General features: G+C 44.3%; 1 protein-coding gene across 1 annotated transcript in view; it reads left to right on the top strand.

Annotated features, from left to right (window-relative positions):
* The window catches only part of LOC147029309 (glycoprotein-N-acetylgalactosamine 3-beta-galactosyltransferase 1-like), a 91,443-nt gene that overhangs the window by 52,377 nt on the left and 15,645 nt on the right, over window positions 1–23,421 (top strand). Inside the window, exon 4 of the mRNA XM_085872264.1 lies at window positions 22,571–23,250. Within this exon, the coding sequence (XP_085728390.1) occupies window positions 22,571–23,250 (680 nt within the window). The remainder of the gene's footprint in view (window positions 1–22,570; window positions 23,251–23,421) is intronic.

Here is a 23,421-nt window from a genome sequence, read left to right as displayed (position 1 = left end):
TATTGGAGTTAGCTCGTCGAAGAAGGTCGAAAACCCGGTTCGATTCCCACAACTTTGAAAATTTGACCTTTGTGACCTTTAAAGGTCAACGGTCAAGGATTATGACCTTTGGTGCAAAACTTCCTCTGGAACATTCCAGGAACAATATAACATCATATAGGCTATATGGCATTTCGCACTCATCGGATTATCCATACTTTGATGAAATCAGCGTAAAAACAAACTTGAACGGTGCGCCACGGGCAAGGTGTTCGAGATAGAGCAAAATGGTTTCAAGACTTTAGGTGGGGAATGACCTCAAGATTATGCATAAAAAATATTGTCATCCTAGCTCTCAAAGTTTGGGCGGTCGTATGATTTTTATGTCAAAATTCGAAATTTTCTAAGTTCTTGACCTTGGGACGAAAATGAAAAATCGCTCTCCGTGGGGCAATGCAGGTGCCATTGGGCTAACCAAATACCGAAACCCCTGCCAGGTTCGACAAACCCCCTCGGAGAAGATGCAAATTGAAATCGGCTACCCCCTAAAAACACAATTCGCAATTTTCTAAGTTCATGACCTTGTGGCCTTGACCTTGGGACGAAAATGAAAAATCGAGCTCTGTGGAGCTATGCAGGAGCCATTGGGCTAACCAAATACTGAAACCCCTGCCTGATTCGACAAACCCCTCGGAGAAGAAATTTTTTTCATCAAAATTCGCAATTTTCTAAGTTTGTGACCTTGTGACCTTGAACTTGGGACGAAAATGAAAAATCGAGCTCCGTGGGGCTATGCAGGTGCCATTGGGTTACCCAAATACTGAAACCCCTGTCAGATTCGACAAACCCCCGAGGAGAAGATGCAAATTGAAATCGGCTACCCCCTAAAAACACATGTTTTTTGGGCGTGGCTCTGCCCATAATGGGTGCACCATGCCCATTTTCACAAAAACACAACTAGATCATGATATAAACCTCCCACCAAAATTGTCAGGATCGGATCAAAACCCACGGAGCTATTCCCGGGACAGGCAGACAGACATACATACATACATAGACATACATACATAGACATACATACATAGACATACATACATAGACATACATACATAGACATACATACATAGACAGACATACAGACAGACATACAGACAGACATACAGACAGACAGACACACAACAATAACGAATATAGTGGTCACTTCTTTTTTACGTGAAAATATTTTTTCGTGAACTAACAACTATAAGGAGCAATCGGAGATTGCAGACCCTCCCCAGGACTTGTTTTGTGTGGTGTAGTGTGGCAAATAAATGGACAGATGTACTAAATGAAAGGTCATTGATTGAAAATGAAAGGTCGAAATGGTCCAGTTGTAATTGTGTGTAAAAGGTCTAAAAGGTGTGAAGGTCGAAAGGGTAGAAAGGATTCAAAGGGTCTTTGGAGTTCTAAAGGGTGTAACAGGGTCTATAATGTCTAAGGGGTCTAATGGGTCTTGGGGTTATAAAGGGTCCAAATCGTCAAAAGGCTTGGGGTTTTAGGGTTGGTTGTAAAGGGTCAAAAGCATCTTCAGAGTTTTAGGGGTCTGAAGGTTCCTAATGGGTCATAGGGTTCCAAAGAGTCTAATGTAATAAATACACATACTCACGTTCTATTTGAACAAACAGAAAAACAAACAGACCCAAATACAGTACCCTCTCCTCAGGTGAGGGTAACTAGAGAGTTCATAGAACATGATACCCCACTCAGTGGTACTTCAATTTTAGTAAAGTAATGATTTTGACGATCATTTAAAATAAATTCCAAAAGTTTAGTGCTCTTTAAGCAGTCCAGAACACCACCTCTTTAAGCAGTCCAAAACACCACAAAAAAACACCACTGATATGCGAAGCACAGGGCCACGAATGTAGAAGCAGGTCAGAAAAACTGTGAATAAACGAAAACGAAAAACCAAGAATACATCGGCCAAAAAACCATGACTACATGAAAACAAATCCGTAAATATACAAAGGAGAGGGCTGTGAATGTAGAAGCTGGACAGAAAAACCATCAATACGCCTATGGCAAAGCGTGAATATGCGAAACACAGGGCCTCTAATGCAGAAGAAGGTAAAAAAGTGAAGCACAGGGCATCTAATGTAGAAGAAGGTCAGAAAAACTGCGAATACACGGAAAAACCACAGACACGCAAAGCACAGAGCCACGTATGTAGAAGCTGGTCAGAAAAACCACGAATACACGAAACGTAGGGCCACAAATGTAGAAGCAGATCAGAAAAACCGCGAATACGCCTGTGAAAAACCGTGAATGCAAGCAAAAACAAGCAAACTGCAGATACAATAATCACAGGGCCACGAATGTAGAAAGTCAGAAGAACTGTGAATACGTCTGCAATAAACTGCGAATACGCGAAGCACAGGGCCACAAATGTAGAAGCTGGAAAGAAAAACCACAAATACATCCGAGAAAAACCGCGAATACGAGAAAAACAAAATCACGGATATGCGAAGCACACAGGCAGATGCCTGGCCCATCCCCATCTCCTTGAGATGCCGATCAACCTGCTGCAACCATGAGGCATGTGGTCGGCCATTGGCCCCTTCCACTCACGAGGCTCCCTCACTGAGAGAATCTGGTGAGCAGGATCAGCGTCAGGAAACTGAGCTACATGTTCATACAGCCACAGCTGACGGTCAAGGACTATGCAGGTAACAAATCTCATTTGAGTCTCTCTCAGAAACCACTTGTTGGAAACAAAGTCTGACCAGCGATAGCCAAAGATTCTCTAAAGAGACTTGGTACCAAATGAATTAAGTCTCCGTCTCAGATCCCTGCTCAGAGTCCAAGTCTCACATCCATAGAGCAAGACTGGAAGCACCAAGGACCTGAAGACTCAGACTTTCGTCCTCCCGCACAGGTACCGGCAGTAGCTCACCCCATGATCCAGTGAATCCATGACTCTCCCGGCCTGACCCAGACGTCTGTTGACCTCTGACTCACAGCCAGTAGAGACATGAATATCACTACCAAGGTAAGTGAATCTCTCCATGACCTCAACATCCTAGCACAAACAGGCACAGACTGGATAGCAGCATCCAAGACGTCATTGAAAGCCTGGATCTCAGTTTTGACCCAGGAAACCCATAATCCCAGTGGCTCCGACTCCTAATTCAGCACATCGAGGGCTCCCAAAAGGATATCCAGAGTCTCTGCAAAGATGACTGCATCATCTGCGAAATTAAGGTCAGAGATCTTGACATTCCCAAATGATACACCACAGCTTGATCTCTCCGACATCCTCCCAAGAATCCAGTCTTTATAAGTGCTGAAAAGTGTGGGGGCCAGCACACCCCTGACGAACTCTAACACCTGGAAATAAGTCAGAGATGGAATCACCACATCTCACAGCACTCTCAGTACCAGAGTATAGTTCAGACATCAGATTGATAAGTTTTGTTGGCACCCCACAAAGACCAAGAATCCTCCAGAGGGCATCCAGATTCACTGAATCAAACGCCTTGCAGAAATCAACATAAGCTGCAAGCAGCCCCTGCGGAAACTCTCGACTGCATTCGGTGAGGACTCGAAGAGAAAGGATACGGACATTCGTTGACCTCTTTAGTGTAAAGCCTGACCGATCTGGACGTTGGTGCGCCAATTAGATGGTGGTGAACCCCATCAATATTTTTTTTTAATTTACCTTGTCGAGGCTCGTATGAGAGCTAACACACAACGCACATCAAGGGGCGCATGAGACAAGAGGGGAGGGAGTGGGAAGGACAAAACAGTGGGGAACAGAGACATTAGGAGATCTGTGGAAGGGAGAGGGATGGGATGGGGAACATGGGGAATAAAAGATGGACATTACAGGGACTTTCAGGAAGGAAAGCAGGGAATTGTAGGAGGTGGGCTTGGGTGGATTATCGGGGGTAGAAAAGATCGAGGATTTGGATGGGGTATGATAAGAGGTGGTGGTGAACAGCTGTTTTGAAGGCCTGGAGGGAAGAATGGGATTGAATAGAGTGTGGGAGTTTATTCCAAAGGCGGGGAAAAAGAGGAATGAAAGAGTGAAGGTGAGCAGTGATTCGTGATTTTGGTAGTTTCACCAGAAGGAGGTTGTTGGCGGACCTTGAGCGCCCTGCGGAAATGTGGTGGGGACAAATCGCAGAGAGAGCGGGGGGGGGGCGAGGTTGGAGAGGAGACGGTAGAAGACTGAAAGACCACCGACCAACCTGCGGTGATTGAGTGAGAGGCCCAAAGACTCAGCCTCATTGCAGGATATGCCAATGATCCGAAATGCCTTGGTTTTTACAGCGTGAAGCCGAGAAAGGTGGGAGGCAGGAGCATCAGCCCAGAGGGGAGAGCAGTACTCCACCAGGCTGCAGACAAAAGCTTTGTGAGTGGTCAGGAGCTCAGGTGGGCCGAGAAAGGACTTTGCACGATGGAGGATTCCCAGTCGGCAACTGGTTTTGGAAGTGAGGTTTGAAATGTGGCTCTCCCAGGAAAGCTCATGGCAGATAGTGAGACCCAAAGCTTGAAAGAAAGGACTTCTTCCAGAGGATTGTTGAGAAAGTGGATGGGGGGGGGGGGTTTCTAAACGGTCCTTTGAAGAGACATAGTGAGAGTGTGAGATTTGTCCGGATTGAAAGACATGTTCCACGTGTTGGACCAGTTTGTGATTTTATCCAGATCTGCAGTGTGCGAAGAAGCTGCTGCTTGCCGGTCTGAGGGATGACCAATGGTACGGCAGAGGGTGGAGTCATCAGCAAAGAGATATAGAGGATTTTCCAGAGAGTCGGAGAGATCATTGATGAAAACCAGAAAAAGAACAGGGCCCAGAACGCTACCTTGAGGAACTCCAGCCTGGACAGGAAGGGGGGATGAAAGAACTCCATTTAGGGCCACACGGTGACCGACAGGAGAGGAAGTCTGCGAGCCATGAGTGGAGATGGCCTTGGATACCATAGAAAGAGAGTTTGGTGAGCAGGGCAGGGTGCCAGACTGTGTCAAAAGCACGTGATATGTCCAGGGATACGGCTCGGATTTCCTGTCTGGCATTGAGGACTTCCATCTATTGTTGGGAGAGCAGAAGCAGCATATCCAGGGTAGAGTGACCTGGTCTGAAACCAAATTGATGATCAGGAATCAAGCCATTGGAGAAGATGAAGGATTTGATGTCTGAAGCGATGATGGATTCCATAATCTTGCTGATGATTGGGAGAAGGCTGATTGGTCTGTAGTTGCAGGGATCTGTTTTTGCACCTTTTTTGTGCAGGGCAGTGATGTTTGCTGATTTCCAAGCAGATGGCAGATGACCTTGAGCAAATGAGAGGGTGAATAGAACAGAGAGGATGAGCAAGAGCAGAAGAGCAGGCTTTGAGGACACGTGGGCTGATGCCGTCTGGACCGGTTGCAGAATCTGAGTCGAGGTCAGAATCTGAAGCTCTCCACCTTGTCAGGAGAAAAGGACACAGAGTCCAGGGACAGTTGGGTGCGTCTGGGTAAGGTGGGTAGGCAAAGTGATGGGTTTTGAACATAAGATTTAGCTGCGAACACCGAGTTTAGGCATTCAGCTTTTTCACGTGCGGTGTCAGCAGTGCGGCCATTTGAGGTAAGGGAGGTGATGGAGGGGGACATACACCAGAAACAGATTTGATTAGACGCCACCAGGATTTTGAGGCGGGAGAGAGGTTTGAGAGTTCAGACTTGAGATGAAAAAGATGTTGTTTTCTGGCTCTCCTGAGGGTAGATACACACTTGTTCCGAGCTTTATTGAAGGAACTGAGATTGCCCTCAGTTGGGGTTGCTTTCCATGAGGCAAAGGGAAGTTGTTTCAGGACAACTGCCTCACCACAAGCTTCAGTGAACCAAGGGCAGGAGGAAGGGTAGGACAACTGAAGATGAGAGGGGATAATTCTGTGCATGAGGGAGAGCAAGTTTTTTTGAAAGAATTCCAGGATGAGTTGATGTTGGAGAAAGTAGCGATAGGAGACCAGTCTATAAGTTTGAGGGGTGCTTGGAAACCCTGCCAGTCGGCTTGAGTGAAATGCCAGACTCGACGGCGGTGAGGTGGTTCTCTGATAATAGCCAAAGAGATATCCAGTTTGACAAGGACGTGGTCAGAAGAACCAATTGGAGCGGAAGAAGAGCAGCAGATATTGTCAGGGAAATTTGTCAATCAGATCCAGAAGAGATGGAGTACCATTGGTTGAGATCCGGGTTGGGAAGTTGACTGAGTCAGTCCCAATGAATCGCAGAAAGCTTTTGCTGAGGTGCCATGACAGGTGAGAGAGGTACCCACATCTAGCCAACTGACATGATGACAATTGAAGTCGCCACATATGAAGAAGAGAGAGTTTGGATGAGAAGATAGAAGTTGGTCCATGTTTTCAGATGGTGAGGTGTAGATGGAGTCATCACTGTTACGTGGACGGTACAGTACACATATAAACATGAGGTTGACGTGGAGGGGAAGCCATAGCCAGAGGTATTCCTGGGGGTGTGGGGGAGTGAGGGTAGTGCATGGAGAGGGAGGAATAGAGTCTTTGTAGAAGAGAGCAACTCCTCCACCAGGACGAGGCTCAGGTCTGTCATACCGGAGGAGGGAGTAACCAGGGAGAGATACTTGGGAGTCAGACATGTCTTGGGGGAGGAAAGTTTCTGTTCGGCAAATTATGTCTGGTTTGTCAGTGGCAACTTGTATGGAAAGATCTGAAAGGTTTGAGCGAAGGCCCCGGATATTTGAGGTTCTCACCTTTCATGAAGAGGTAGCGGAGGAGGCTTTGGGTGCAGGGAGTGGGGGGGAGGGGGAGGGTAGGCCAAGGGATGAGTGGGGAGGTAAGGAGGGTTGTTGAAAGAGTGTGGGGGATTGCAGAATAGCTATGGGAGGGGGCCGGATGAGGAGAAGAAAAGGCTCTGTGGTACTGGGGGAGAGGGGGGACAAGAGAGAGGGAAGAAGGCAGTTGAGGATTTGAGGAGGTGGAGTGAAGATATGGAGGTGAGACGGCAGTAGAAGGAGGCAGCTTTGTGGGTGAGACGTGGGGGGGGGACTTTGAGAAGGATGAGTGAGGGGGATGAATGGTGGGAGAAAGGTGAGGGGGGGGAGTTTTTGAGAGAGGTGAGAAGGAGGCTTGGAGGGAGAAGAGTGGGATGGTTGCTTTGAGAGTGAGGGGTGAGAGGGGTGAGTTGGCACTGAATTTGGAAAAAAATAATGGTTGATGGAAAGCGAACATTCATATCAAACTGGGGTTTTTTTAAGTTTTAGGTCAGAGATGCGATTTAACACGATTCTTGATGGATGCAATAAAGGTGAATCCAGAGAATGGAGAGAAGAAAACGCGAAAGAGTTAGATTTTTTAGGCAAGGTGTGAAGGAAAGGTCGAATTGAGAGCAGTCTGTTTAAATAGTAGAAGAGTAGTGCATTATGATACAGTAAAGAGTTCCACATGTGTGAAAGAGGAAGATGAAGTATTATAAGAGATCGTTTTTATTATTATTATTATTAATGTTTGAGAGAGTTTTCAACACATTCGGTCATGGAAGTATTGTAGAAAAAATCGATGAAGAAGAAGAAGAAGAAGAAGAAGAAGAAGAAGAAGAAGAAGAATCGAGAGTCGTGAGGGAGGAAGGAGAAAGGTATCATTTTTTTTTTTGTTTTTTTTTTGATTTAAGATAAGAAATAGAGTGATTCGTTGGGAACAATGGGGGACGTTAAGAAAGTGGGGAAGATAGAAATTGAAGGTAATGGGGAGAAAAAAACAAAACACGAACATACACTGAGGGGAACCGGTAGGGCTCAAGCCTCAAGGGTGGGCCTCAAGTGTCCGGTAAGACAAAGTCGACAAAATCTCACAAAATAGCATGATTTTTGAAACAAAACCGAACTAGGAACACACAGTAACATGTAAGTGAGAGAATAAACAGTTAAAACGGGACAGATAACGACCGGAAACTTAACTTTGAGATCGTCAGCAGAGAGCCCCGAAACAAGACCTGTCGACGCTTCAAACCCTGAACTGGAAGTCCAAGACAAACCCTCTCACAGATTCTCACACAGGAAGACAAACCCTCTCACAGATTCTTCGCACATAGTCCTCCTTGTCCACCCTTAGCGCACGTACAATTATCCGAGCAAAGACCTTGCCCGGCACTGAGAGCAGCGTCACCCCTCGGTAGTTGTTGCAGTCTTGGCGATCACCCTTCCTTTTCCAGAAAGGGACAACAAGACTCCTCTTCCAGTCAGTTGGGATGATGCCTGTGTTCCAGGCAGAGCACAGAACTGCATGCAACGACACGAGTCCAGCATTTCCACCAGCCTTGAAAAGTTCAGCATGGATGCCACAGATCCCAGGAGCTTTACGCCATTTCAACCGGTTCACCACAGCCTGTTTTTCCACAAACGAAGGTGGACCACAGTTGATTGGAGGGTCAGCAATTGGGATTGTGACACCCCTGACATCCAACTCAACAGCTGGTGGATCAGCCTGGTACAGCCGCACAAATTAATCGGCCCAGCGGGCCTTCACTTCTTATTCCTCTGTCCCTCTGTTCTGTCCCACCACCCTCTGTTCTAACTGCTGTACATTGAGGAACACAATGTGCGAATTCCCCTCTAATCAGGATGAGAATCACTTGACCACAGGTGATGCTCTACCCTCTCACAGATTCTTCGCACATCGGCCTCCTTGTCCACCCTGAGTGCACGCACAGTTTTACTCTTCAGCTCCCTGAACAGCTCAGCTCTGCCATTCGGCCTGGTCCTGCGACTCTGGTTAATGGTATCCAGTGTCCCTTGAGAGACAAAATTCTTCTTTGCCCTTCGCTGAGTTCCAAGATATCCACCAGCAACATCAAGGACTGTGGTCTTGAAGGCACTCCACAATTCTGCAGGATCCTCCAAAGCATCCAAACCCCCCAAATCTCCACTCTGCCTGTTCGCTAACTCCTCAGCTACTCTCTCATCCTTGAGCTTGCCAACATCCAGCCTAGGCTGGGATGGTACTATTTTCCTGGATGTAAGCTGCAACTACAGAGTTGCTACAATAAACCTGTGGTCAGTGTTGAGGAACTGAGCACTCCGGTAGATCCTGCAGTTCTGGTTCATCCTTCAGTGACCATCAATGAGCACATGATCAGTCTCCTTTGCCACACCGCTAGTGTTGGAATACTAAGTCCAGCGATGAGCTTGTTGGCACTGAAATCATGAACTGGCCACTCTTAAATCCATGACTTCTTACAAAGTCAAGAAACTTAGTGCTGTTCTGCTTCACAATTCCAGACCCATTGGGACCAACACATGTCTCATAACCATCCCTATCAGTTTCAGTCGATGCATTGAAATCCCCCATGACAAGAAGAGTATCTCGCCTGGGGCACTGATCAACCACAGACTCGAGCGTGGCATAGAATGCGTCCTTCACGGTGAGATCACTTGCCTCAGTGGGAGCAAATACAGACACCAGGGAAATGACACCCAAGGAGTGACGAATCTTTCGTCTCATAATACGCTTATTGACCGGTGTTACCTCAATTATCATTGGAGTCAGCTTATTGGACACAGCTACAGCAACTCCTTCAGCATGGTAACCATCAGAGCGACCAGACCAATGGTAGGTGAAACCACCCACCATGATCTCGCCACTATCTGGTCACCAAACCTCAGAGAGTGCTGCAATACTGGTGTCCAAACACTTGAGCTCAGATGATAACAGAGATCGGTGATCATCTTCTCTTTGGGATAAAACATTCCAGGCACCCACCCGAAGGGACTGTCTCAGGTTAACCCAAGGAGACTGCCATCTGGTGGACGACACCTCAGCACCACCCCGACACACTCTACCGCAATCTGACCCGGGAAGGTTACCCCATTGTTTCCCTCCTCTCATCAAAGCTTGGGGGTCCCTAAGGCTTTGCCCCATTCCCGTCATCCAGTGAGCAACCCTGCGAAGGGAATCTGCACAGGCGGTACTCCCACAGAGTGGGTTTTCAGATTTTTAAAAAATGCTTTGAGGATGTTTTGTGGAATGAAAGGCTTTGCGGTGGCCGGAGTGCAAATCCTGCCACCAACCTCCAAATAAGAAGTAACCCATCTGCAGGAGGATGTCCACAGACAGACGGGCACGAGATATGGATGGCCATTGGCTCACAAGGAGCTTCTCCGCCCTTTGACAGGTTTTATTTTTCATCCTGCTGGGTATTGTTGTGGATTTTTTTCACCCACCCCATTGTGATCGTTGAAGGATTCTTCCTGGTTGATTGTGGAATCCTATTTAACTTCAGGCAGAGTTTAACGTTTATCCAATTTTGTTATAAAATCCTGCATAACACCCACCGACACTGATAACCGATGTCCACACAAGTCCTTTCTTTGTGAAACAATTTATTTTCTAATTATCCACTATACACTTCTCACCCTCGTACAATGAACTTAGGAATCCCCATTTGTTGCAATATTATTTGGTTCTATTTCATTTATTCTTACTTTTAGTAAACAGTTAAACCAACCCGATTCAATTCACTTCCACATTACATCAGAGAGTTTTATTCTAACTTGGTACTTGGTCAGTTCCAAGGAGTACAAGCCACTGAGATTCTATACTTCCTCACGTGCTTGCACTGAAACAATTTTACATTTCAAAGCATTTTATACTTTCATGGGAGAGTGGTGGGGGCTACCAACCCAGACTGCAGATGTGTCCTTTCGGCGAGAAGCCACAACGTACATTTCGAGGCAAAGGTTCGCTGTTATCAGCCCAGGTCACACCGCTCCAGACCAAGACATTATTTCTCAACATTTCGGGCAAAAGTCTCTTGGCCAGAAAGGACAGCCAATTCAACTTATAGCATAAAACTTACATTTCTAAAACTCCATTTGTTGCAATTTAGAATACATTAATATAAATTTTTCCCCAACACTCCCCCGTTTTTTTTTAAAGGAAAATTTGAATAGTTTTTCTTACACATGATTACCATGTCCCGTTCCTGAAGGAGAAAAGATTTCCATTACTCAAGTTCAATCAACAATGGCAGCGAGTGCTCATATCAGAAAATGAGTGAGTTTCCATTTAATTTATGGCCTGTTCATCAGCATGTGTTACACATTGAAAACATGCTACCCGAAGTCAGAAGATAAACAGGCCAGGGTGTGGATAGAGCAGCACCCAACGGGAAACACAATCAAAGCACTCCTTGAGCTGAGGAGAAGGTAGATGTGGGCAAGTACAAGCTTGGGCCTGACACTAGGTTGAAGGAGACGAAAAGGACTCGAGAGGTGAACAGAGATCCAGCCCCAACAGAGCCTGGGGCCTCGCAGCAGCAGTCCGTGCAATCAGGCCTCGCATAAAGCGAGCTGCACGTTAGATGCAGTCGTTTTGCAGCACGAGCCCCCAGCCCGCACCATTGAACACATGTTGTAAACGACTCGCAGTGTGGAACTCCAGGCCTGTTATACATTGAAGCAACCACAGCAAGTTCACGATGTATTTGCAGAGCGGCAATCGAGAGTGTGGCTGAGAACATTCCTCTACGCAGGCACCACACAACGCCGATGTTAAGACTTTGCTCAACCTTCCCCTCAGTGGATTTTTTCCTTTCTTTTTCCCCACATTGCTCCATCTTATCTCCTCAAGAAGGGGTACAGTTTCATGATCACGTGTTGAATGCTCAATCACCAAAATCTGGGTTCTCTCATCGTCCAATCTTTGTGTGGAAGTTATTTCCAAGCTTCATTTTTAGATGAAATCGTACATTTGCATAGTTCAACTGCATTCAACACTCTGAAACAAACAAAATCCAAGTTAACATCAAGTAAACATCATGGGTAAACATCATGGGCTCATGTATTTCCACAAGACTGACAAAGGTTCTTCCAAAGCATTCAACTTGCATTATCAATATTTTATCTCTTTCCTTATTATTTCCCTAAATGACAACTAAAATATACAGAAATCTCAGTTGTATGTGTACTCAAAACATTCATCTCATTTGCTATTTTCATGTAAAGGCAAACAGTCTTTATCAGGGTTCCAATTTGTGATCAATAATTCTTTTCACAAAAATATTCCATCATTTATCCCAAAATATGAAAGTAATCTATTTCTTCAAGAACCGAATCCAATTCGATTTTGCACAGTTACCATTTTAATATTCACATCTGCTAAACAATTTACAGTTTCATTCACAGATAGTTCCAGAGCAACTGCCATTTTTTTATTATCTTGATTTAATTCTCAGTAACTTTTCCTTGTCCTCAATTAACAGATTAACAAGGTTTTTTTTATGAGCTTAGTCTGAAAATAACTAACACAGTTACCGCACAACCCCCAATTTGAGAGTTCCACTCCGCTCGGCCATCCTGGCATCGAGTTGCCGAGCTGCAGAGCGTCCTTGGCTGCAGAGTGTAAAATATCTCAAAAATAATGTTTAACCAATCTCTCTAAAACAACTTTTGGTCTAGACAATAAAATCTTTTCTTATATAAATCCATAAATCAAAAATAAAATCTTCAGCATCTATCCAATTAAATCATGAATTTACCTTGACTGAATTGATCAAAGGGTTACACTGGGTTGGTTGCCATTGCCTTCCCAGCACAAGTTTAGGCAACCTCAACATTCGCAGACAAATAAAACAATACACCTATTTCAACGTCCATCTAATCCAAGGGCATCATCAATTATCTGTGAATCGCCCCACGTGCTAAACATCATCAAATCAATTTTAAAATCATTCCAAATCACGTTTCTACATTTAAATCAAAATCTTCGAAACATTTCTGACACATCCACACAGCTTGCCCAGCACTCAAACCTGCCGGGTTGAGTAATTAAAAATCATCACAATGCCAGCGAGAGCCCAACTCCCAAGACATATATCTCACACGCGTCCAAGACATCAACTCCCAAGACATCAATGCAAACATATATCTCACACGCGTCCTCTGCGCGGTCTGTGGCATGTCACTTCGTCATGCTCATTTCATCTGACTCCTCTTCTTCTCCAGCACTTTTCTAAAACAACTACAGTACTTGTCGTTTACTTTTAAACGGGCTCTCTCCGCTACCTCTTCTTTCTATCAATAAAATTATCTGACAATTAACTTTTCTTTGTTCGAAATGCGTTACCTGCTGAGAGCGCTCTCCCTTACCTTCGCTCAAGCACTTGTCGTTCCTCCAGGCACTGCCTCCGGCAGATTAAGCACCTCCGGTCATGAGCACCGCACAACGTCGGTTCGAATCCGAGTCACCAGGCGCCAACTGTTGTGGATTTTTTCACCCACCCCGTTGTGATCGTTGAAGGATTCTTCCTGGTTGATTGTGGAATCCTATTTAACTTCAGGCAGAGTTTAACGTTTATCCAATTTGGTTAAAAAATCCTGCAAAACACCCACCGACACTGATAACCGATGTCCAAACAAGTCCTTTCTTTGTGAAACAATTTATTTTCTAATTATCCACTATACACTTCTCACCCTCATACAATGAACTTAAGAATCCCCATTTGTTGCAATATTATTTGGTTCTATCTCATTTATTCTTACTTTTAGTTAACAGTTAAACCAACCCGATTCAATTCACTTCCACATTACATCAGAGAGTTTTATTCTAACTTGGTACTTGGTCAGTTCCAAGGAGTACAAGCCACTGAGATTCTATACTTCCTCACGTGCTTGCACTGAAACAATTTTACATTTCAAAGCATTTTATACTTTCATGGGAGAGTGGTGGGGGCTACCAACCCAGACTGCAGACGTGTCCTTTAGGCGAGAAGCCACTATGTACATTTCGAGGCAAAGGTTCGCTGTTATCAGCCCAGGTCACACCGCTCCAGACCAAGACATTTATCAACATTTAGGGAAAAAGTCTCTTGGCCAGAAAGAACAGCCAATTCAACTTAGAGCATAAACTTACATTTCTAAAACACCATTTGTTACAATTTAGAATACATTAATATAAATTTTTCCCCAACAGTATCCATATCCATACACCCTCCTCACAAAGAAATTTGGTGTGGAGACGGTTTAGTTGCCGACAACCCGACCATGAAACAGGTTAGCGCAGGTTTACATGGTACCTGTAGCAAGTCGTAGAATGTAGAAGCTGGTCAGAAAAACCATGATTATGCCAAAAAATACAATTAATACATGAAGCACAGAGTCACGAATATAGAAACAGGTATAGTAAGAAAAACCACGAATACGCCCGAGAAAACAGGCAAATACGCAAAAAAAAACCACAACGAATGTGTGGAGCATTGGGCCACAAACAGAAAAGCAGGTCAGAAAAACTATGAATACCCCCCCCCCCAAAACCTGTGAATATATGAAGCAAAGTGCCACAAATGTAGAAGCCGGTCAGAAAAACCTTGAGTACGCCCATGAAAAACCATGAATACACGTTCATAAAAAAAATGCAAATACACGAAGCACAGGGATGCGAATGAAGAAGCAGATCGCAAAAAAACAGAATGCACAAAAAAACCCCGTGGATACGAGAAGCACAGGGGCACAAATGTAGAAACAGATCAGAAAAACCGTGAATACGCCCACGAAAAACTGCAAATGCACGAAGCACAGGGCCATGAATGTAGAGGCAGGTGAGATAATCCACGAAAAATGCCTGCGAAAAAACCACGAATACACGAAGCACAGGTCCACAAATTTAGAAGCAAGTCAGAAAAACCGTGAATACGCCCACGATAAACCGTGAATACGTGAAGCATCGGGCCACAAATGTAGAAGCGGGTCAAAGAAAACACGGATACGTGAAAAAAAACCACGGATACGTGAAGCACAGGGTCATGAACATAGAAGCAGATCAGAAAAACTGCAAATATGCAAAAAAACAAACAAACATGAATACGCGAAGCACGGGGTCAGAAATGAAGAAGCATGTCAGAAAAACCACAAATACACCTGAGAAAAACTGTGAATCCGCCAAAAAAACAAAAAAAAAACGCGAATATGTGAAGTACAGGGCCACAATTATAGAAGCAGGTCAGAAAAACTATGAATATGCCCTCGAAAATCGTGAATACACAAAAAACCCAGCAGATTCTTTTTGAATTTCAAACATTTCAAACGCAATTCTGAGAGATTATTGTATCAGTTCTAGAAATTGAGGGTCTGGCTTATACATTACCATTTTCTTCAGTTGTTTTCTCAGAATATGGTCTTTGACGTTTTCTGAAAACTGACCACATAACATTCTTTTCCCATGAGGGCTCTTATTTGAGATTCTGTCAATTCGCCTCATTAAAGCATTTAAATAATCTCGTTACGTTTCACAACAAATCTGGTTACATTCAAAAAATGATTTCTTTATTTATGGTAACCTTCTGGATGCAGGTCTGTTCGGTCCTCCATGCCCAGCTCCTGGTGAAATGGTACAGTTTCCCCTAAGTGATTCTGGAAATGGTTAGGAGAGACAGAGCTTCTCTCACGAAACAGTGAGCAAAATGTCAAATTCAGTTTCAACATTGTTATGTATATTGTTGTGACCACGGGTACCGAGACACCAGCTTGTCACTTAGGGGGGTTAATCCCCGGTTGTCCTCGGTAGAGCCGGACCTGGGGCCACCGCTCACAATTAACGTTGTAGTACAGTGGGTTGTTTTAGAACCATGAACGTCACCCAGTCAACCACGAGTTCCAGTGTCCACCGTCTAATTATGCCGTTTAACTAGAGGTCACGTGGTTACCTGAGTGGGGAGCACGCCCTCTGCAAAGCACCAATGTTATCTCAATTCGATTTTAATTAGGGCGGCCAAGCGTTTTAACCACTGGTGCGTGCTGACTATTTTTGGTCAAATCTGTGGTAATTACCTCCCAGTCTATCTCGGTTCGGACAATGCTCGACTAATGGAAGGAAAGGACAAACATGGACAGGTTGGAAATCGACAAATGATTTATTAATAATAAAATAAATCAATAAAAAGAACTTTTTATTTTCTGAGGTAAATAAAGGAAGTAATTTCAAAGCGAAATCAATCAAAATGCGAGGAAAGAGACAAAGAGCAGATGCTTATCGGGGGTTGACTTACTTACAGCTAAACACAGACATGGGTACCCAAAAGATCATTCGGGGGGGGGAGAGAATCGTCTCACTCACCAGAGTAGTCCTCCGTGAAGTGAAAACGTCCTGAAATGTGTGCGTGCGTGTCACGTCCGTTGCCAGCACCAAGCCTTGCCGTGCACCCTCTCGCAAACAGCGTTAAACGCCAGTCGACATCTGGAGGGCACCGAGATCGTCTGTCGTGGGTTTAGGCCCTGGTGCTGCGATACGGGCAGTTCCTCACACTTCACAAAACTGGTGACGTCAAGTGACCCACACGGTCCGTCGGTGACTGACCCGCACCTCACTTGTTGGTGACCGACCCGTACCTCACTCGCCTTCGGCGCTGCTCACACCCACACGCGCACCACATGCTCGCTTTCCCAAGCACTGGGAAGGACGAATTGTCTCGTTGTTGGGGCTGGTCAGACACCCACACGCGCACCACATGCTCGCTTTCTTCTCCTCTTTTGCGCGCTTACACCCGCTTCTTGTTCGCTTCTCTTCCTGGCTTTCTCTCTGCCCCGCTTTCTTTCACTTCTCTCGCCTCCGCTGGGCCATCTCCGCTGGCACAGTCCGCCCCAAGCTCACCCGCCCCACTTGCGCACGGTTACCATGATGACCCGTGCGCTCTCAAAAAGGTCGGCGTCGGAGCTTGCGAAAGAATGTTGCTGAGGAAAAATGAGGGCTGGCTTCAGAGCTCGCGAAAGAACGTTGCTGAGGAAATATAAGGGCGGGCTTCAGAGCTCGTGAAAGAAATGTGTGTAAACGTGTCTGTCATAAAGAAAAAAGCTTCCCATACGAGAGGGGATCTATCCTTTACTCTTCTCAACGCATCACATTTAAGATCCCATTAGACATGGGGTTGGGGCTAATCTGAACATGCATTTAAGGAAATAACTGTCTGAGGACCTGGATGTGTGGATGCATTCATCAGACCGGATTCTGAAATCCGTAACAATATCATTAGCCACGTGGTCTATACATTATGTCTTTTCTTGCACTGCCATAGAAAATGGAAAAATACAAGGACACCTTGTTGTTCAGACATTGGATGCTTATGGATAGCAGACCTCACGTCTTTAATCAAGTCCAATCATAGATGCATCTTGAGCAGTCTCGGGTCACCCAGGTAATTGTTTTTAATCTTCCATCCATCTAATAAATAATATTCATCTGATATCTGCCTCTCTGCCTGTTCGCGTTTTTTGCAAGGAGCGCTGGACCCACAACCACCAAATTTGGCACACAGACCAAGTCCAACCCGGGATTTGTCCTCAGGGTATTTTCATCCACGACCTCAGCCTTTAAAGACCCTGAAGAACCATAAGACCTTCTTTGTACATGCTTGAGAGATTACAGGTTAGGTTCTTTGGATAATTTCATCATTGGTTCATCTTTTCCTGCCTTTTGTGCTCTTCACGTGAGGGGCATGCCTGATGTTGGCTCAATGGCTAGGGTAGTGGGCTTGGGATCCTAGGGTCCTCGGGTGGTGAAGGTAGTCAGCATGGGTTTACCAAAGGTAGTTCCTGTTTAACAAATCTTTTAGAGTTCTATGAAGCAGTGTCTGATTGGGTGGATGAGGGAAAGGCAGTGGACATAGTATATCTAGACTTTAAGAAGGCATTTGATAAGGTACCACATCGGAGGTTGTTAGCCAAAGTGAGGGCTTGAGGAGTGACTGATCAGGTATCTAATTGGATTGCAAACTGGCTTTGTGATAGGAAGCAGAGCGTGGCTGTGAGTGGGAGGATGTCTTGCTGGGAGGATGGAAGGAGCAGGGTACCTCAGGGATCAGCACTCGGACCATTACTATTCATGATTTACATCAACGATTTGGATAATGGGGTAAAGAGTAAGCTTTCCAAATTTGTGGATGACACAAAGTTTTTAGGTAAGGTGGATAGCAGAGGGGGTGGTGAACAGATACAAGAGAGTACTGATACTTTTAGAGATTGGGCAAAAAACTGGCAGATGGAATTTAACCTGAGCAAGTGTAAGGTGTTGGGGATGGGAAAGAACAATGAAAATAGAGATTACAGGATGTAAGGGGTAAGCCTTGTCACATTAAGGCGTGTGACACAGGAGAAGGATCTGGGGGTGGTAATAGATATGGGAGGTAAGCAGGCAGCTATAGCTAGAGCAAATAGGGTTTTCGGCTGTATAAGGAGGGGGATCAATTATATATCAAAAGAGGTGGTGTTAACATTGTACAGGAATTTAGTGAGACCACATCGGGAATATTGTGTGCAGTTTTTGTCACCACAACTTAGGAAGGACATCGATGCCATAGAGAAGGTTCAGCGCAGGGCTACTAGATTGATTACGGGCCAAGCTCGACTCAGCTATGAGGAGCGGTTGAAGGAGACAGGGATGTATTCACTAGATAGGAGGCGGTTATGAGGAGATATGATAGAGATGTTTAAGATAATGAAAGGTGGAGATAAAATAAGTGAAGATGAATAAGTGGAGATAAATAAGTGGAGATAAATTAAGTAGAGATAAAATAAGTGAAGATGAATAAGTGGAGATAAATAAGTGGAGAATAAATAAGAGGAGATATCGAGACAGTGATAGAACCAGGGGCCATAGCCTGAGAGTAAAGAAGAGGAGAGTTAAGATGGTCGTAAGGCAGGGGACTTTCACTCAGAGTAGTTAATGCATGGAATAGTCTCCCTGGAAAGGTAGTGGCAGCAGAAAAAGTAGATAAGGTTAAATTGGAATTAGATAGGTACCTGGAAGTTATGGAGATAGAGGGGTATGGGGATGGTGATAAGAGTTTTAGGTAGTTTAAGTATTGATGGGTGATTGTGTATGGAGTGCTGTTGGTGGGGGTCTTGTTAAGGGGGTTGTGTGGATGATGTGTGTTTTTAACCAAGCCCATGCCCCCTCTCCGAGGGGAAGAAAAGAAAGGAAAAAAAACATACAATTTTTTTTTCGCTCATTAATTAAAAACATTTTTTTCCCCCCATTTTCTTTCTTGGATCTTGGGTTGGTGTGGTGTTCGTGCAGGCATGATGGCCTGAATAGCCTCCACCTGTGTTGGATTTCCTTGTTGAAAGGATATCGGAGTCTCTTCCTGGGTTGAAATCCCACTCGGCCGTTTAATTAATACCAGCTGGGGTTGACTGAGCCGTCATCCTTCCGAGGTTGGCAAAATGAGTACCAGCTTGCTGGGATGATTGAGCCATTTGAGTATCCTGTGTCAAAGTGGCGACCCATCCAGGATTGTGCCCAATAGCCGAGGAGACTGCTTTGGCAGCACCGACGCTGTACATAGTGTGGTCCCAATGGATGGAACAGAATGTGGGAACTGGAGAGGATTGACCTTATTGTGCATTTCCAGCAAAGTGATTTGCAAGATAACGTTGAACAGAATGTAAAAGGTTGTTTACAATATCATCAGAAAGGAACAAGTGGGGTTCAGGGGAACCAGGGGGTGCAAGGATCGTATCTTCACACGAATAACAATGGAACAATACAATGATAGGAATGAAAACTTTTACCTGTCATTCATCGACTTTGAAAAGGTGTTCAAGGGTGTGAATAGAGAGGCAATATGGAAGATACTGAGCGCATGAAGTACCAGATACATTTGTACGGATGATCGAGTACCTACAATGGATACAAATGCAGTGTAATTTACAACAATATGTTGTCATCCAAATTTGAAATTCCAACCACAGTGGTCAAACAAGGTTACATGTTGTCTCCATCACTGTTTTTGGTGGTGTTGTGGAAAGCAACTCAGCAGAGAAGGAACGGGATACCTTGGAGGAACCAATTCAAACAGCGAGAGCAGTGGTTCTGAACCTTTTTCAGTTGATGTACCCCTTGGTCTCAGCATGAGTTGTCATGTACCCCTCTCAAAAGTGACTCCATCATTTTTACCTGCGATGTGTCGCAGGTCTACAAGAGCTCCACGTGGTTGTTGTGGTTCTTGTTGAGGGTCGATTTCTGATATGTGCACCCATTGGTCAGATAACTGCCTGACTCCACTCACATTTGTCACTTGACTCCACTCACCATGGCACCCAGACAAAATAATATGGCCACCATCTTGGGTTTCTGGTGGACCTCAGACATCAGGCCTGTAGGCCTCTGCTGATTAGACACTGCCCGGGTTTGTTGCGTCAGGGTTCCATTGTCTTTGTTTGGGCCGAGTGTTACGATGAGGAACCCGGAAAAATCTAATCCTATGTCAAATAAAAATGATCAGTAAGGTTTAATCAAGCCTGCCAGCACGCACAGTACACGCCTCCCTAAAGCCGTTCCTGTGGTACTTTTGTTAATTTCTAATTTCCATCGGATTTGTGACTCACGATGCAGTCCGCATGCGCCTTTTGTTACCTCTTCCACAACTGAGTAAATTGTGCTTCACTCATGATTAAAACTGTACCACTTGGCGAAAGTGCTCTGCTCAACTTGCGTGTTCTTTTTGAAAGGTTTCCCCATCAATTTTTGTGTACAATTTATTTGTTTCACGTAAACTAAACGCATGAATGAGAGGTCACCACGTCTGCTCATAATTTGCAAAAACTCATAGGGGCCGTTCAAAAATTACGGAATGGTTTGGGGTGGGGGGTGGGGATGTCTGTCCAAACATTATGGAGAATTACTAGGGGTTTGGGGGGTGTTTCCAGTGGCATTGTGAAAAAGGTAGTGAAAAGGTAACGCTATTAATCAATGACTAGTTTGTTTACCTCTATAATAGTCAAATTGGGGAAAATTGTAAGACGTGTTCCTGTTTTGCATTTATGTCACAGGTTGTGACCACATTGCAGTCATTCTTGTTCTACGATAATACGTGTACATACAGCTTCTCTATCGCTGCATCAAATCAAAACGCATCACATGTAACCCCTGATGAGGTGTTGCGTACAACCTGGGGGCCTATGGACCCCTGGCTCAGAAGCACTGAGCTCGAGGAACTATCCTTTGCAGATGACATGATATCACAATCCTTACATAGCATGCAGGAGAGAATAAATAGACTACAGGAATATGCGGTGCAAGTGGGGCTGAAAATTAACATCACCAAAACAAAAAGCATGAACATGCACTCCACATGCACCACCACCAACAACATTGTCGTGTGCAAAAATTCACCAATCGGAGAGGTTGACAAGTTTACATATCTGGAGTCCATAGTTACCGTAACATGAGGGGGAGATGCAGATGTACCACAACTGATACAAAAGGTAAGGGGTGAATTCATGAGACTCAAGGAAATTTGAAAATAAAAGGTATAACACCAAAACTAAGCTGAGGATATTGAACAGCAACGTGAAGTCGGTCCTCCTACTTGGATGTGAATCTTGGAAAATCATCAAAGAAATAGCAAACTGGAGTCTTTCATCAGCAGCAGCTATATGAAAATCTTGAGAATCTTCTGGCCTGACATACTGTAGCTAATGGTAAAGAGTTTGAAAGGTTAATTAGGAGGGAGGAAAAACATCAAAGAATCAATCAAAATTAGGAGGTGGAGATGGATTCGTCATGTGTTGCACATGGAGGATCAAGATGTACCAAAAATAGCAATAAGCTGGCAACCCAACGGGAAGAGAATGCTTGGATGGCCAAGAGAGACCTGGCAACATACCCTTGAGAAGGCAATGAAAGGAATGAAGGTTACCTGGAATAAAATTAGAACATTGGCCCAAGATGGACAAAAATAGCGATAGTTCATAAGAAGCTCCATATGATTGGATAATAAGCTAGTAAGCAAACATAGTGTGCCTATTGCCAACAATTGCAACGGTGATTGGCTCAGAAGTGCATACTGATAGTGCTCAGACTTCATGGTGACCACAATAACTCCAGAGCCATGTGAATTGGACCCCAGGGTTGCAACATTATAATACGAGTACTTGTAGTTGTTGCAGTGTCATGCTGTTGTTATTTTTCTTTTCATCACCAAAATGTAAAATTTGGCTTTTTCCTTCCTTGTTTTTCTTTTTCTCCAAATAATAATCTCTTTGCATTGCTTGTGTTCCAATTATAATGTTGGTGAATTTTGTATGTTTCATTTACCTCCCTTCGGAATTACATGTACTTGGCTCAAATTGACTGTTTATCGTTGACATTTTTAAATTGAAAGAGCAATCGATGCCATTTAAAATTAGAAACGTCCTTTGTACCAAATTTTTCATGGAGGATGCAAAATAGTCCAATTTCTTATCATTCCTGAGTAATGAACTTGGTTAGTTTCCCTTCTATTTTCAAATTATTATTTCCCGACCGGTTTCACCAGAGGGGACTATGGGTTTACTCTCCGTTGGTCCCACCCGTGATTGTTTTCAGACTTTCTTCCCATACCCTTTAACATATTCAACTGAAACTTGGTACATGGCTTTATTATGATAACTTGCAGAATAAGTTTGAGTTTCAGGGTGTCTCATCAATTTTTCACAGAGCTATGCTCTTTTTGGACTTAGAAAATATCACATCAGGAGGAGACATGTATTACAAAGCAATTGTCACTCTTGTTAAAAATGGTTTTTTAAATGTCATTCATTGCTTTTTTTTGTTGTCGTTTTTTACAGCTTTCTCGGCAAATGAAAGCCAATATCCATTTCACACCAGAATCCGTTTACTTTGCTGGGTAATGACATCCCCTCGCACATTGAAAAGCCGTGCAGAGTCCATCAAAAACACATGGGCAAAACGCTGTAACATCATCCTCTACATGAGCTCTGAAACGGACACAAGTTTTCCTGCAATCGGCCTCAACACCAGTGAGGGAAGAAGCAAGCTGTACTTGAAGACAATAAAAGCTTTTGAGTTCATCCATGACAATTATCTGGATAAGGCGGATTGGTTTCTGAAAGTTGACGATGATACATACGTGATTGTGGAGAATCTGAAGCTGATACTATCAAAGCATAACCCTGAAAAAGCCCTGTATTTTGGAAAGCATTTCAAGATGCATATCAAGCAGGGATACATGAGTGGTGGTGCAGGATATTTGCTGAGCAAGCAGGCCCTGAAGCGTTATATTTGTGGTGTGCGGGAGAAGAAATGCAACCAAAAGAGCATCGATGAAGATGTGGAAATCGGTCGTTGCCTTGAGATCATGGCCGTACAGCCAGTGGACACGAGAGACAAGTTTACCAGGGAAACTTTCCATCCATTTGCTTTGGTGCACCACTTGATTCCTGCGGAATTTCCTGCAAGGTTTAATCTCGAATTATTCAAGCATTACAGTTATCATGGGCATGTTGATGTAAGTGTAATTTCATTTTCCTGTTCTTCATAATTGGCCCAAGCTTGCAACTATATTTTTGGCATTGCACTTAGAAATATACCTGGTCAGATGTTGTGTGCCTGGACTTTTTAAAAATTTATTGTTGGAGTAAATAAGAGAGTAAATTGTTGGAGGGGAAGTGTGAAAATC

Source organism: Eptatretus burgeri, chromosome 3 (assembly GCF_056783735.1).
Source record: "Eptatretus burgeri isolate ZD-2024b chromosome 3, Ebu_testis_v1, whole genome shotgun sequence".
Taxonomy (NCBI): Eukaryota; Metazoa; Chordata; class Myxini; order Myxiniformes; family Myxinidae; genus Eptatretus; species Eptatretus burgeri.
Note: the sequence above shows the minus strand (reverse complement) of the source record. Positions and strands in the feature narration are given on the sequence as shown.